Here is a 15,853-nt window from a genome sequence, read left to right on the forward strand (position 1 = left end):
GTAGGAGCATCTTTGGAAAATGCCTTACATGCTTGCTCCAGTTCTTATGTTCTCTCCTAAGCACCTTTTGCAACTCTTACATAGCAGTGAGCTGAAAGGTCACTATTCTGCTTGGGTTCCTTTTGAATACCTGAATGCAGTTTTGGGTCTCAGCCTGAGAAACAATCTGTTGAAAAGATGGAGGAAGGATGTGTAACCGCAGATTGGTGCTGCAGAATTCTTTTACTGAAACACCAAAATGTAGCATAACATAGAATAATATAGTATAGTATAATATAATATAATATAACATAACATAACATAATCTTGTCTGCTGTTTTTTCCCTTGGTCCACATAGTAGTTTTTTCCCTGGGTCCACAGTCTTTTCCATTGAGATTGCTCAGATGTCTGCAAATTTCCTTTCTTCCTGGAAGAATGGAAGGGGTACCCCAGCTCCTTTTGTCAGAAACCTGCTTGCTCCATTCTTTCCCCTTTTTGCTCTGCTAGCTTACTGTATCCCATCTCTTGAAGTACCCAAAGAGGCAGGGAGGCCAAAACAGTTTCAAAAGCACCCAGCAGCTGTACAACATGCATCTGAAAACATTGTCAGAAGTTTTCACATGACTAACTTTGAAAAACTAGAACTATCCCACCACCGGCTAGGATCCTTTCCCAGCCCGAGTGGAAAAAGGGTATTTGTGTGGGTCAGGATCCAGCCCAAAGGTCTCTGCCAACCCCTGTGAGACGGCTGGGTGGGAGGGCCTTTGGAGAAGCACAACGCTGCTGCCTCCATCGCTCTGAGAACCAGTCTTCACCTCATTTACTATAAACAAACAAGCTAGGAGTGAGTTCTTGCTTTGATCTTTCAAAGCTTTGGACACTCCAAGGTCTGCGCCTAGCAGGAAATTAGTCAAACATCATGGGAAGCTACAAAAGCAAGAAGTGAGCCTATCCAAGCCTGAGCTGTTATCGAGAGCAGAGGCGAGTGAAGACACTATTTGGATAACCCTTGGTCAGGCACCACAGCTCAGACCTGCGTTGCAAGGCAAATATTTACCTATGGCCTAAACAAAGTCAGCATTTCAAAACTTTGTTCAAAATACTGCATGAAACTGAGCTGTTTCCTTGAACTTGTCTCAGAGAAGGAAAGCTCTTGTGTCCAGTACCTATGCGGGCTGTTCTCAGGAGACAAGCAGCAAGAAAATGAAGCATCTGATCTGCTTCCTGGTTTTGTTCCTCATTTCTGGAGTAGGAAGCTTCGATCTTGTTATCGACGAAATCCCAGATGTGAGTATTTCAAGGCAGGGCCTAAGTCTCCCTTCCTTGCTGAAGTCAACATCAAAGCTGCAGCTGACTTTGGCGGGAGCAGAACTGGGTCATTGCTTCATAGCTCTGCTTGTATCTTGTGAATACTCTTCTACTTTTAGCTATAAAAGGGATTCTTCTGATAATTGGTTTTCACCTGTCATTCACAGCGTTGCTTTTTTAATATTATTAAAGTTGGGTTAGTGTGGGCATAACTCCAAGTTTCTTTTCAAGGAGGATTCATATTTTTACCTCAACTTTGCCTTTTCTGGTGGTTTTAACCTTTAAACATTCACGTGGGCTTCTACACTCAGACCTTCAGCGTATTTTATATCCTGTTTCCCTGGAATAAGGAGAAACAGAACACCTAGATATCTTTGTGGATGGGGTCTCCTGTACGGACCAGTATGAACTTCAGCAAAGTTTCATATGGACTCAGGATTTTGTTAACAGGAGTTCTAATATGGAGTTAATATCCTACTGACTGTACATTCCTCAGCAGAGGGATGAGATAATTGATAGAAGAGCTTGTAATTGCTTAAGATAATGCAATGATGAAAAGAAGTATAGTTATAGCTTTGACTCTGAAGCTGAATCCAAATTTAAACCCCCAGACTCAGGTGAACTTAGACCTGGGTGTCTACATCCACTTCCACATTGCAGTATGTATTGAAATATTTCTGTGAAGTCAGCAGAGATGGTATGAAGCTTTTATTTCCTTTGCAAGATTCACAAAAACAATTAGTGAGTGGGGATATCCTCTTTTTTTTTTTTCTTCTTAAAGCACTTTTCAGGACACAGTGAGATTTTTAGCCTGAGTTTGTAATTCCCAGGAAAAATATTCCAGACCTGTGGTCCTTTCTAACCATAGACGCCGTACCAGTTTAACATCAATGTGCTTAAACACTTGTGCAAACCTTTGTGTGTATGCTATCATATAAGTTGGAGAGCAGCTCATGAACTTAAACTTCTTTATTGCCATAAATTAAACCTCTAACAAACTTTAATTAAGACTACTGCTGTGGTGTAAGAACCATGCTTCTAATTGAATTAGTGCTTGCACTTGGAAAAGACCTGCTCCTTTGCTGTCAAAGGGACACATTTATTGCTCAGGTATATTAGTATAAAACCAGAGAGAGTTGCTACTGGTTTGAGCATAAGTTCTCTGAACCTTCTGGTTTAAGTGAGATCAGTATCTGAAATGCTGTAGTTACCATGGCTGGACCCATCCTGATGATAATCTGCCTCTTGCTCTTCATGGGCATTTCAATGCGTTAAATATTACTCCTTGCTTCAGAAGGAAAGGTTGTAAAATTATAGTAAAGGTCATGATCTTAAAAGAGTATATAGAGCTAGTTGGCCACAGAGGGAAACTGAATGTGTGAAGATGCAGCATTTTGGTCTCAGGTGGTTGACACCTTTGCTCCCCATTTGCACCAAAGGGAGGTAAATTCCCTTTGGAACTCTATTAGAGTGCTAATAAATAATAAATCAAGTGATAAAATAAACAGTAAGGCAGCAGCATCACCTCTTTCTTCCTCTTTCTTCTCTAGGAAGTGGAAAACCTGATTGACCTAGAAATCGATGGATTTCCTTCAAGCTCCAAGATGAGAAATGGCAGGTACCAGGTACAGTACCCAGAAATGCTTCAAAAATATGGAAGCAAGAATGCCTGGGAGCTCTCTCCAGGTGGTTTGCTCCATGTCAAGGGCTGTGAGTGTTCAATGAGGTGGGACCAACAGGTCCTTGTATGCATTGAGACCTCCATATTTCTTGTTGGGATAAGAACTTCTACAATCCTTTATGCAGTACCTAGCACAAGAAGGCCTTGTTCCATATCTGAGCTCCTAAGGACCATAATACAGATGATAAACAATGGAGATACTTGTCTGTCTAACTTCATGTGTGGGAAAAATCTCATTGATACTGGTGGGGCTTTTCCATGAGAAAATGGAAAAAGTCTTTGGACACTGGCAACATAGGTTGAAAACTTCCAGTCCTACAGGTAGTCCATTCATTCATATTTAACTCAGGTCAAAAGAGTGCAGCACAGTGTCACATGGGTAATGAGCTGGTGGAGTCTGAGACCAGGGAAGAAAATTTGTGTCGAGCATGCTGATGGGTTGCAGATTATTGTATTCTATCAGCTTCTGAAACAGAAACATTTAAAACAGCATTGTAAGAATTTTCTTGTGTTTTACACAGTAGTAATTAACGATAATAACCATGAAATCAGTTGTTTGAAGGTATTAACTTTTATTACACTGCATGAAAGAAATGATGATCGGAGTGGACCTTGTTGTCCACCAAGCTCTGCTGCTGTCTTTCATGAGGTTGTTCAATACAGTGAAAACAAAAGATCCTCTTGAGTAGAGTTGGATTTCCCAGCACCTTTGAAGGTAAGCACAGGCAAACATGGTTCTTCTTTATCCTAAGGCTTTTCAAAAGGGGCCTCACACAGAATGTAAATGTAACTTATTGACACCTAAAGCCCCCATTACACTGCCAGAAAAATGGAAGATTTTAGCATAAATACGAATCAAGCCAGTTCAAATTTGCCAGATTAGTATTTAAACAATTTAATCATGACTTAAGCAGAAATCCTCTCTAGCTGCACTTCTTCAAGGCATCATTTCTTTCCAACATGTCTGTGTTAGTGCCGTATGTATTATGGCCTGTTCCCCAACTTTCCGGATACGTAGTGATTTAGACATATGCGTGCAGTAATTTGCAATTCTACTAGTGTTTTTATTATACCAGTTATTACTTATATTCCCATATATTGTTTCCCATCCTTTACCTATCAAATGAGTCTTTGCAAACCAGTAGAAGTAAGATCTCAGCTGTAGGAGTCACCATCTCTCGATGTGTTTAAAAAAAGACTGGACATGGCACTTAGTGCCATGGTCTAGTTGACATGGTGGTGTCAGGGCAATGGTTGGACTCGATGATCCCAGAGGTCTCTTCCAACCTGATTGATTCTGTGATTCTGTGGTTCTGAGCTACCCTTATGTTAGTTGAGACACAATAAAATATTAATAAATGAGATTAAATTGAACGAGGTGAAACATCTTGAGACAGTAGCTCTTGGCCAACAGCAGGTGTGTAGTTTCTGTAGATTACTAGATGAAGGCTGTCTTCCAAGTTATTGTTTTAGCACTATGTTTTTCTACAGTGAGGTCACTAGCCCATTGGCAACAAGACAACAGAACTCCTCTGCAGGACTTACTGATTAGTTCTAAATAGAAAGAATTGTTTTCTATGTCCAGATCAGGTATTCTGATGAAAAATATTTGCTGCTGAGCAATTCAAAAAATACTGCATCTCAGGTATGTGAGTGGTCCTTGTGACTGCAGAAACAGAGCACCCCACGGGCTGGAATGCAGGTAACCTTGGGAACCTTTGTGGGATGGTGCACTGCCATTATCTCTGTTCTGGAGATAGATAACGGAGCTTGTGTCTAGACTGTGAGGCGGGATGTTCTGTAGCATGTCCCTCAGTCCTGGTCCTGATCGCTGGCTGTTCAGAGACAGGTGAGATCACACTTATTTCCCTACGGCTCTGCCTGCCTGGTTTCCTCTCCATGAGAACCAGCATGGGAAGGAAATATGGAAGGACAGAGAGGGTGGAATCAGCTGGCTGGAGACCCTCCCAGCTCCCAGGGTATAAATGCAACCAGAAAGACTAGGATTCATCTTTTAGCACTGTGAGGACAAACTCTGCCAAGACCTAGGTTTGAAATTGCTCTTCTTGCACCTCACAGTAAGGGTCATGATCCCCAAAAGGAGTCTAAAGAGGCTGCAATGAAAATGCAGTGTTAAAAACTGCTTAGGAAACGGCTCACATGAAAACAAGTGACTCTATGAGGAAACAGCACCTCAAAGAACTGGGAGAACATGCCAGGTAGATCTCGTCCTCTTTCTAGTTTCTCATGCTTGGCATCTGCTTTTCAACCTTTTCCTTAATTTACAGATTCTTATGACTTTCCCTAGGAATTTTCATGCCTTAGTAAAAAAGTAATTTCCTTTGGATGCAGTATAACAACTCTGAATCTGCTTTCCTTGTTTACTAAGTCACAGTTGAAGTACCCAATATTTCCTTGATGGTAGACTGCATAGTAGTTGCAACATTCATGCACAGTGATTTGAACAAATATCATTATGGAGGGCTAAATATCCATAGGCTGCACAGATGCCAGGAGAAGATGGGTCTCAGTACCTGAAGATATGGTCCAGCATCTATAAAGACCAGATCCTTAAAACATTTCCCGAGGCACTTTTCTTCACTCTAATCAGCCATTAGCCACATGTTAAATATTGCACAAGATACTGTTTCTGTGCAGTGTGGTCATCAGCAGATCTGAATGTGGTTTAAAGGCAAGGATCAGCCATGAACCCTCATGCCAGAAATAGCACGTCTCATGTGCCACAGGAGTCCCTGCAAAGCCCATGTTCTCAGTAACCACACCAGCGCTCAAACCTGAAGTATAGTTACCTACAGCTCTGTTCTCCTGACCTGTTGGAGTGGCTGTCCTCTGCAACATTTGAGATCCTAGGGGGATGTCTGGACCACCCCACGTCTGATCTCTAACAACAGCAGTGGAAGTCACTACATGTGCAAGCGATAAGCTCACGTCTCCACCAGCGCCTCCCCTTTCTCCTCCACCCTCACAAAAACAAACAGAAAGGAAACTTGGGCACCTTGAAAGCTTTAAGCACCATTCATAAAGTGAGTCGAGAACCCTAAGCTCTTCTGAGAACCAGAAAAGTACTGCAACAAAACAAATCCCCTCTGTGCTAAGGTCTTGGTCTTCATCTTCTCAAAGTTAAATCTGTTTCAGTTAAGGTCAGTTTAGTCTTAATTTGTATTCACGCTGGTGATGTTTCCTATGCCAAGGATATGTGTGGGGACAACAGTCATTCTTCATGGTCTGGTTCTTTATCAGATGTGAAGGGTCCAGTTCACTGTACAGTGATGTCTGTGGGGTGTCAGCTTTGCAGAGGATCTTTAAAATAATCTCACTAAAATGATCTTGCTATGACATGTATCATCTCTTGTGCAGCCCAAGATTTTCCTAGTAACAGTACATTAATTAGCTTCAAATGAAGTTAGTAACTGTATAGCAAGCCTTACACGCACCATGTGACTAATGCAGTTTTCGTGAGCATCTTGTGTGGTTTTGGGTCCTCTTGGATTCGAGTGCTACTGAAACCTAAGATGGGATTGGTATGTTTTGGTACCTTTTTATAATTTAGCCATCAGTATCTGAACTAGTCTCCCTAAGTTCCTGCTCATCATCAGTGGAGTTGAATGGTTCAGTTCAGTTGCCTACATGTACAGATCTACAAAATCATAGAATCATAGAATCATTTTGGTTGGAAATTATTTTTAGCGGTGTCCAAGACATCTTACTGGGTGTCAGATATCATGCAAGACCTACAGGAGCCTCATGATCTCCTGGATGTCCATCTGAAAGTCAGTGTGGTACCCTTGGGCACTTCCGGCAGCACTGGGTACCCACTCCCCTCACCAGTACTGTCAGTGTGGTTTAGGGCAGGACTCAACCAAATGGGGACATGTATTTTCAGATGAAAGGGATCACTCCATTGACTGTGAAGAGCTGAGCTTGCCTAGTTGTCGTGTTAACATCAAAGTAGATACCTGCATTAAACAATTGCATCTCCCTGCAGAACTAAGTGAGCCAAATCCCATCCCAGGATTAATCATGTGGGTGCAAGTTTTAGGGAATTAAACGGAATGATTCAAATGGCCACAAGATGTCACCACCTCTTCATAGAAATTTCCAAATGGAAATATTCATAGGGCAGGGGGGAAAAAACACCACTAATGAGCAGTTTCAGCTCTTCTAATCAATGCATACATAACTAATTTTAAATATATATAAGTATATAAATGTAATATCCATTACACAATAGGGTTTTTATACATACATATTGCATATAATACAAGATATATACTATAATGTAAATGAAAACAAAATGAGCTAAAAAGGTCTGGGTTTTGAGGTTTTTCCACTTTTCCTAGAAAAACAAAAAGAGATTTTTTTGTGTTAAAAGCTAGGGTTTCTGAGTATGACTTTTTGCCAGTGTGTTTTGTTTTCAGGAAGAATGTTTTTGTTCTAGAAGAGAATGTTTTCTATAAAAAATAAAGGACAGAGGAAGAGAGCTGTTCTTCTGATTTTGATAGCCTCTAAGTCACAGCTGAGAGATCACGTGCTCCAATATTCCATGCAAAAATACATAAAATAAGACAAAAGGAATATACACACTAAGTCTGAGAACTCAAACCAATTCTGTTCATCTTTGAAAGCAGGTTTTAGATGTTACCACTGTCTAATCCCTGTCTTGAAACAGCCTCAATCTCTGTTCTTAGCTTTGCTGAAATACATTCTCCATATTTTTCTTTTCCAGCGAAGCACATCCGACTGGGGGTATGTTGGAGATCTGGTGAGTTTTTTTCTGCCTCTGTGGAAAATAATACTGAACAAAGTGATTTTCTAGTTAACCATTTTTTTGGAAATCAATCCTTTTGTTTGCTCAGTTCCTTGTTTTTACTGCTGGTTGGGTATTAACCTATTTTCTTTAAACAGAGCACCGTTTGCACAATGCTGTTTATACAACTGCTCTTGGAGGGAGAAGGGTATGGCAAATATGAAGAAATAAGCATCAAAAGTGATTAGACAAAGGCAATATCTTAATATATCTTAATACTGTTCTCCCACTGCCATGGTTTAACTATTATAAAGGAGACTAGGTCTCCTGTATTTATGACCTTTACTGAAAATATAAGCTCTTTCCTCCTCAATATGTGATGTTGAGGACTACTGCATACCCTTCTATGCTGGATTACACCAACTGAGTTATTCCAAGGACTGGTTGCACGGTCAAATCAAGGAAAACATTTTGGCTTAATTAATTCCTCCTTTCAGCTGAAACGTTACAAGGAACTATATTCACATGAGTACCCTGACACAATTTCCAGGTAAAATATGGAGGTGTCTTGAACGTGAGTTCATGTCCCATCTGGCTGCTGTATTTTAATGAACTACAGTTGAAAAAAGGCAATGAGACTATAAAAGAGGTTAATATTGCCCTCTGGGGCACATTTTCTAGCTGTCTCCTAAATTTATAGAGTAATTTTGTCAATTACAGGTGGAGGATGATGACAAGATAGGTCTTTACAGCTACAAAGTTCAATCCACTATAACGTCACGGTTGGCCAGTACAATGATCCAAGCCAAAATGGTGAATAATGCAAAACGGTCCCAGCCCATAGTGTTTGATGTGCAAGTCCCCAAAGGAGCTTTTATTGACAACTTCACTATGTAAGTAGTGGGCAGGTATCAGCCTTGTGCTCTGGCAGGTTCAATGTGGGGGCAGAATGTGGTGGGAAGGAAGTATTTGTAAAAGCAAAACACCTCATTATTTTCCAGCTTCAGTGTAATTTCAGCAGGCTTTCTCAAAGAAAAAAGGCTCATGTCATCATACTGTCTGTCTGTCCATCTCTTCCTCTCCAGTAATTACTGGGCCATTGGCCAACATTGACAAAATTTGACAAAAGGACAGAAGTCTCAAACAGACTAAGCTCCTACCTGTCTTGTGCAAGTTGGCAGCAGATAAAGGAGAGACAGGGACATAAATTAGAGCCCTCACTAAACAGAAAGAAACTAGCCTGATTCAGCATCCCTTCAGAGAGGCAGCAGTCAGCATGTTCCAAAACAGCTTGCTGGTCAGCATGTTCCAAAACAGCCATGACATGAGTAACTGTTTGCCCTGCCCAGAGGATGGGGAAAGTGTGAAAGAGGTGGGGAAGAGCAGATCCTTCTCAGAGGACAAGAGTGCTGGCTACTTGAAATAAAAAAGCAGGTAGGGAAAAAGATACAGATCTAGTGCAAACCAGACTTCATTACTTTGGGGTTAAACAAGAGCCTTATTATTTTATTTCCCACCAGATTAGATTTCACTGATCTTTTTCTGAAGTGAAGAAACAGTCGTCGATTGTAAAGTTGTTTCTTTTGCAAACTGACTGTGTTTCTCTCTCCTAGGGATATCAATGGTATAACATTTACCAGCCAAATTCGGGAAAAATCTGAAGCCAGAAAAATGTATGCTCAAGCAAAAGCCAAAGGCAAAGCTGCTGGAATAGTAAGGTATAAAGACTTTGGCGTATGGGTATCGTACTGAACTTATTCTCAGGAGAACTGGGGTGACCCATCCCAGGAGGAGGTAGATGAGGGGGAACCCTGGAAATGAAAATGGGTGGGAGAGGCAGGTTTTGCTTATTTACAGCAACTCTGATATTTAATTGTCAAGGACTTAACTTGTGTTCCTGCTTTCAGCTTGATAAAACATGTGCTAACAGACAACTGCAGTTCCGTGGTATAGGCCACAGTTAGAATCAAACCCAGCAAATGCATGACTCAAGCAAAATGCAAAGCAGCTCTCTTTCTCCTTGTATTTTCTCAAAATAACCTCACAGCTGACTTTTCAGGAGCAACGCCTTGGATATGGAAAACTTCAAAACTGAAGTGAATGTGCCCCCAGGGATGAGGATCCAATTCGAACTTCACTACCACGAAATGATTCGAAGGAAACTGAGCTCCTATGAGCACTTCATCTCTGTGAAGCCAGGACGCTTGGCAAAGCACATGGAGGTAAAGTAGAGCTGGTGTGTGTAGGCAGCACCCCACAGGTGAATCCTCACTGGGAAAGCAGCCAAGGTTCCTATGAGCCCTGCAGCAAGACACTTCATCTACAGCTCCTTCCTTTTATATGGGCTGGGTACAAATAGCCTCAAGGTCACTGTGTAGACCAGCATGAGACACTTCAACCAGGAGCTATGTAGCTACATGAGTGAGGAGCAAATGTGTCCTGCCTCCTCTCATACTAATACAGTTGGGCATCACCTGAATTGTGACTGACTCATGTCAGAACCACTTGAGCAAACAAGCTTTGGCCTATATATATACTTGTGTAAACTTGCCTTGACTGAAGGAAAACAAGCAATACTTGTTATTTTTTTGGAACAGTGCTTTTCATAATAATCTCAACTTCATGAGATAGTGTCCTGCGAGAGCAGATGTTCTCTGAATGACAGTCCATCCACAACTGGCTGACAGATTTGTTGTGTTCTTACCCTCTTTCTTATACACATCCAAAGGTGTCCTCTATCATCCATCAATAGACACAAGGCTAGCTGGACATTTCCATCTGGCTTCTCATGTTCCTGTTTCATAAATGTCGTCTTCAACTTTCCATGGCTTCAGCACAAGCTGTATATGAAAGTTTGTTGCTCACGTTTGCTTGGTGCAGGCTGTGATCTGCTTCAAGTCATCTGAAGGCCTGATTTAATCTTACTGAAAAGGACGCCATGTCCTGTCTCCTGGTAGTCTTACTAACTATTCAGAAACACAACCAGAAAAAGCCCTTATCTCAAGCTGACAGGATAAAACCTTTATTCTCCAAATCACCTTGGCCATCCAACCAAAAGGGAAAATACTCTCTGTCCTGTCAATAGCATGGGTAGAGGGAAAGAGAACTCATCACTGAGTGTGAGATCTCTCATCCTCCTGGCCTCCTAACCCAACACAACACTTAGGCAGAGTAATTTCATGCTTCTTCTGTGCTTTCAGCACAAACAATGGAATTACCCTTGACTTCTGTCTCACCACTCGCCTCAGGGGGTGAGAAAGACTGGAGGGAGAATGAGCATTTCCACCAAATTCTTTCTATTCTTTGTATACATACTTTTTTGTCTTTCCCTTGTGGTCTATTTTCATCATTGCATTGATCACCACCACAAATGAGACTAGCCCTACTAGAGCATTCTCAAGAGCAACTCACCCTCCAGCTGGAATTTGCCTGTGGAGGGTTCATAAGGTCCTGGTACAACACTGGCACTGCTCCGTACTAAATGTCCTCCTTTCACACCTTTAGGTGGATGTCCGCATTATTGAGCCACAGGGACTTCGCTATGTGCATGTTCCTAATTCGCTCGGAGATCATTTTAATGGAATCACCACCATTTCCAAGGGAGAGAAAAAGGTAACACCCACAGACTGGAAATAGCATGAAAAATTCAGTTTTCACAATTGTTCCTACGCAGTCGTGGCATTTTTTCATACCTGCTGGAAGCATGCAAAAATATGGTGAAAAAATACAGTGTCTTCATTATTGATACCTAAATGTAGGTATAAGATGCTCAAATACTACAGTGACAGCAGTATAGAAATAGTGTGTAGTCCACCCATCTTTGCCCAAAGCTTTTAATTTGTAATTCTGAAAGAGCAGTGCACTGTGATTGCTGGATGTGAAAAAGGTAGGTGATGAATATCAAGTGGAATAACCATTCTGGAATAACCCCACAATCTCAGTTTCAGCTGAGAACATCTGCATAGGGATTTATTTTAGAATTGCTCTTTTCCTTAACACTCTTACCCTAGCTTTCTCCAGTGTAGTTCTTGTGTAAACCCTCTGACAGTAAAGAAGTTTTCCTCAAGAAACTTCAAGCAGTGACTCTGGGAGGGTACAAATCTTCCTACTCTAACATAGACATCTAACACTGTGTATGTGAATCAGGCCCCAAAAGTCTCTCTATACTACTATACTAATATATCAGGCAGTATTTTTTCCCCGATATCCAGGCTCAGCTTTATGTCTCATTCACCCACATTCCTAGTTTAGCAAATTATTTCAGAGGTAGTGTAAACAGATAACCTCTGACCAAGTTCAATCATGAATTTGAAGGCAAATAAGTGAACACTAATTCAGAGTCCCATTTAGCTGTTCCTATTCCACTCATGTCAGTTATCTGGGGGTATAGTTTGTTGCTATAATTAACCTTCACTGTCATGGCATAATAATAATAATAGCATATGTAACTAGGATATAGCAAAATACTGCCAACATTAAGATAGTCTCCAGCAGTCTTGTTCGTGACATTCACGCAGAGAGAATTTTCACGTTCCAAAGACCTTATATTATAAGGAAGGTCCTGCGCATGCACCATACTCTGTGGCTGCATGGGAAAGCTTGTTGCTGGCTATATATATTATGTCTTCTCTTCTCAGGAAATTTCAAGTTATCCAGTCAAAGCAGAGAAATAATGCCACAAAGCCTGCGTAACCAATCACATGACTAGTGAAAATGATTCCTAGTATTCAATTTACAGACAAATTACAAGCTCTCATTTGTTTGGGAAAAAATAAATTAAAAAGCTATTTTAAAAGTTGATACAATTATGGATAGTTTCAACTAGGAAAATGTTAAATGAGCCAACATATTGGTTACTAGAAATGGTTTGCACAGCTCTAATGGAAATATTTGGTGCTGTAGATACAGGTCACCATGTTTTGTCACAGTTGCTCCTACTGAATCAACATATCCAGGCAAACCTTGGTGCTGTTTTTCTTTTGAAGTTACAAAGTCCATTTTCTGCTTAAACTAAGTGTACAAACAAAGAAAGAAGAAAAGTGTTCAGTGAAATAAAATATTTCATAAATAATTGAACTCTTTTAGTTTCAATGATTCACCTTTCACACAACATCTGATTGACTGATGATCACTTCTCATTTCAAGGCTCATGTTTCTTTCAAGCCAACGATGGCTCAGCAACGAAAATGCCCCACGTGCTCATCCACAGCAGTAGATGGAAATTTTGTGGTGCAATATGATGTGAACAGAGAAGCCACAGGTGGAGAATTGGAAGTAAGTGTTGCTGTCGAACCAGGACGGGAGATCTGTGAATACAAGAATTGCTGTCATTAAGCAAACTGTGCTAAACTTCATTGTTCAGGAGAATAAGCATGAGAAAGAGCTCTGTATCCAATTGAAAAAACAGAGAGATTTTAAGTGGGCAGAATGGATTTACTTAATTTATGACTAAGACGTGGTCCTACATATAGTCAGGAGCAGATTCCTGTCTTGTCCAAAAGCCAATGTCTTTTATACCTAGCAGCACTAATGTTGAATCAGAGGACAGAGCCATTGGAAGTTGTACCAATATACCACAAGGAGACAACCAGAACATCACTATTCTTACATCAACATGAAGCAGAGTTATGGGGTTGAATTATTACAGACAGAACAGTCTTTTTTAAAACGTTTTTCATTCCTCCTTGTGCTCGTGCATGGCAGTTGTCTGAGAACCAGGCCTTGCTTTCCTTGATAAAAAGTAGACTATGGAGTATAGATGGTGTAAGGCTACAAATACAGAGATGTGCAGAGCTGAAAGTTAGATTTGGGTTAGGAAGAGGAGGAATAACATTTTCTGCTCTGTTATTGTCTTGAGTTTTCTGTCATCTTTACTATAGCTCACTTCACTGTGATTTTTTTTATTATATTTTGCAGATTTTTAATGGCTATTTTATTCACTTCTTTGCTCCGGAAAATCTTGATCCTTTGCCCAAGAACATTTTATTTGTTATAGATGTCAGTGGCTCGATGTGGGGACTGAAAATGAAACAAGTAAGTGTTTGACCTCTATTGCAAAATGAACCTCCTGCCAACTTTTCCCATGTGCCTTACTATACAACCCTGTAGCAGACTGGCACTCAAAATTACCAGCTAAGTTCTTTACACTTTACTTTGTCAAAAGTCTCACTGAATTTGGAGAATATTTAGTGAATCAAAGACTTCATGATTTTACTCTTTATTTGTAACGTCCCTTCCATGCTGTAAGGAAGAGGTGATGCCATCAGAATATAGCTTCCAGCTCTAAATTAAAATTTTAATTGACAGATCACAAAACATTTTGCAAAGGCTCTGACCCTCTTTTTCTCTAACCTCCTCTACTGAATCCTGGGAAAGTCTCAGTGGGGCTACTACATCCCTGCTTTCCAAAAGTTGTGGACAAGTTGTTGACAGCCCACTGAAAAGCAGTAAGAATTGTTTAGACAACATAACCCATGGAAGGGGAGGAAATGCAAAAATTAGGATGTTTTGGTCTGCAAAACAAAAGACTTGGAGAGACATAATCAGCCTCCAAATAGGCAAACAATTGTTCTAAAAGAGAAACTCACCAACTGACATTCATGCCCACCCAGCGTGGGATCAGATGCAATCAGATGGATTTACAGCAGGAGAGATTTATATTACATATTGGGAAAAATTTTGTAGTGCTGAGAGGGGAATTCAGGAGATTGTATATCATGTGTCGCTGAAGGTTTTTAAGAACTGGCTAGTTTGAATTTGCTTTGTAGCACAGTACTAAGGCTTAGTAGATTGCTTCCTTGGGGGAATCAATGCTGCAAAACTGGGATACAGGCTAATTGCCACTTGTTTAAATCACACATCTTCAAACAGATGTCACCCAGCCTGAAATGACAGCACTGCAGTCAGAGCTAAGTCTCCTGCACTGATACAAGCAAATCCTCCCTCTTGAACCACAATGTCTCACAAACTGCTTCTCTCTCTCACCTCACTGTGTTGAATCACATGGGTTTGTTCTTGCTAATTGCATTTTTTTCTGTGTTTCTTTGGAGAAAAATTCATTTTGGATTCCAGTGCTTGTGTTCTTATTCATCAGAGGCATCTGTTTGCTTGTAGTCACAAATTAAGAAGATGCTTTCAGCTTTTCATCTTCTCTTAAATTTCTTCTTCTCAGACCATCGAGGCCATGAAGGCAATATTGAGTGAGCTCCGTGCTGCTGATCAGTTCTCCCTTATCGACTTCAACCACAATGTCCGATGCTGGAGAGATAATCTAGTTTCAGCCACCCCAGTGCAGGTTGAAGATGCTAAGAAGTACATCCAGACAATCCATCCCAACGGCGGTATGAGGTTTTGATTGCAAGGTGCTCATGGAAGTTAGATATCACAGGAACGGGTACCTCAGACAACTTTCAGATTGGCAGAGTACTCTAAAAAAAAGTCTGATTCCCAAGATGGGAAAAGCATGTACTGGGGTTAAAGGAGAAGAATAATTCCAGTTTATTGTATTATGGGATGGGATGGCATTTTCTTCTACTGAATAAGCTATGACAGATAGAACACAGACCATAGAACAGCTGCCTTTAGTCTATAGATCCTACTTCCAGCCTCACAAATCCCAAATACCCTTGAAAGACCAAGGCCATCTCATGCCTTTGTAAAGCAAATCATAAGCAGCCCAACTCTAGGGTCTCCACTGGCTTTAAACTGTAGACTACACCATGATCTACTAAATGCCACCTTGGGCAAACTGTTCGTCGTTTTTGTGCCTTCATTCTCTGATAAACAAGGACAATTGCCTTTTTCAACCTTACAGCACTTCGGATGCTTCATTTGTTAGCACTTGAGCTACTTGTACAGAAAGGGCTCATGATCATTTTAATCTATTGCTCTCTGAAGTGCAATTCTCATGTAGTTGTTCAGTTATTTGTACACCAACAGTGTGTAGAGGCTCTCCCCAACATCAGAACCTTCTGGTAGTGTGGCACTTTCATTCCAGAAACTTTCACTGGCAACACATAAGGTAGGAGCAGTATGAAGTTATAGACTTGTCCGAGATCATCAGTGTGCTGGGAATAGGAACCCACGTTGGGTAGATGAGTGGCTCATAAGCCTGAAT

The 15,853-nt window shown here is 40.8% G+C and overlaps 1 protein-coding gene across 1 annotated transcript in view; it reads left to right on the forward strand.

Moving 5' to 3' along the window:
- Window positions 1-1,183: 1,183 nt before the first annotated feature.
- The window catches only part of ITIH2 (inter-alpha-trypsin inhibitor heavy chain 2), a 29,970-nt gene continuing 15,300 nt past the window's right edge, over window positions 1,184-15,853 (forward strand). The window contains exons 1-10 of the mRNA XM_068401119.1: window positions 1,184-1,267; window positions 2,839-2,913; window positions 7,717-7,752; window positions 8,458-8,630; window positions 9,351-9,455; window positions 9,797-9,959; window positions 11,242-11,349; window positions 12,883-13,011; window positions 13,654-13,770; window positions 14,909-15,077. Coding sequence (XP_068257220.1) covers window positions 1,184-1,267; window positions 2,839-2,913; window positions 7,717-7,752; window positions 8,458-8,630; window positions 9,351-9,455; window positions 9,797-9,959; window positions 11,242-11,349; window positions 12,883-13,011; window positions 13,654-13,770; window positions 14,909-15,077 — 1,159 coding nt within the window. The remainder of the gene's footprint in view (window positions 1,268-2,838; window positions 2,914-7,716; window positions 7,753-8,457; window positions 8,631-9,350; window positions 9,456-9,796; window positions 9,960-11,241; window positions 11,350-12,882; window positions 13,012-13,653; window positions 13,771-14,908; window positions 15,078-15,853) is intronic.

The sequence above is a fragment of the Nyctibius grandis genome, chromosome 5, assembly GCF_013368605.1.
Source record: "Nyctibius grandis isolate bNycGra1 chromosome 5, bNycGra1.pri, whole genome shotgun sequence".
Taxonomy (NCBI): domain Eukaryota; kingdom Metazoa; phylum Chordata; class Aves; order Nyctibiiformes; family Nyctibiidae; genus Nyctibius; species Nyctibius grandis.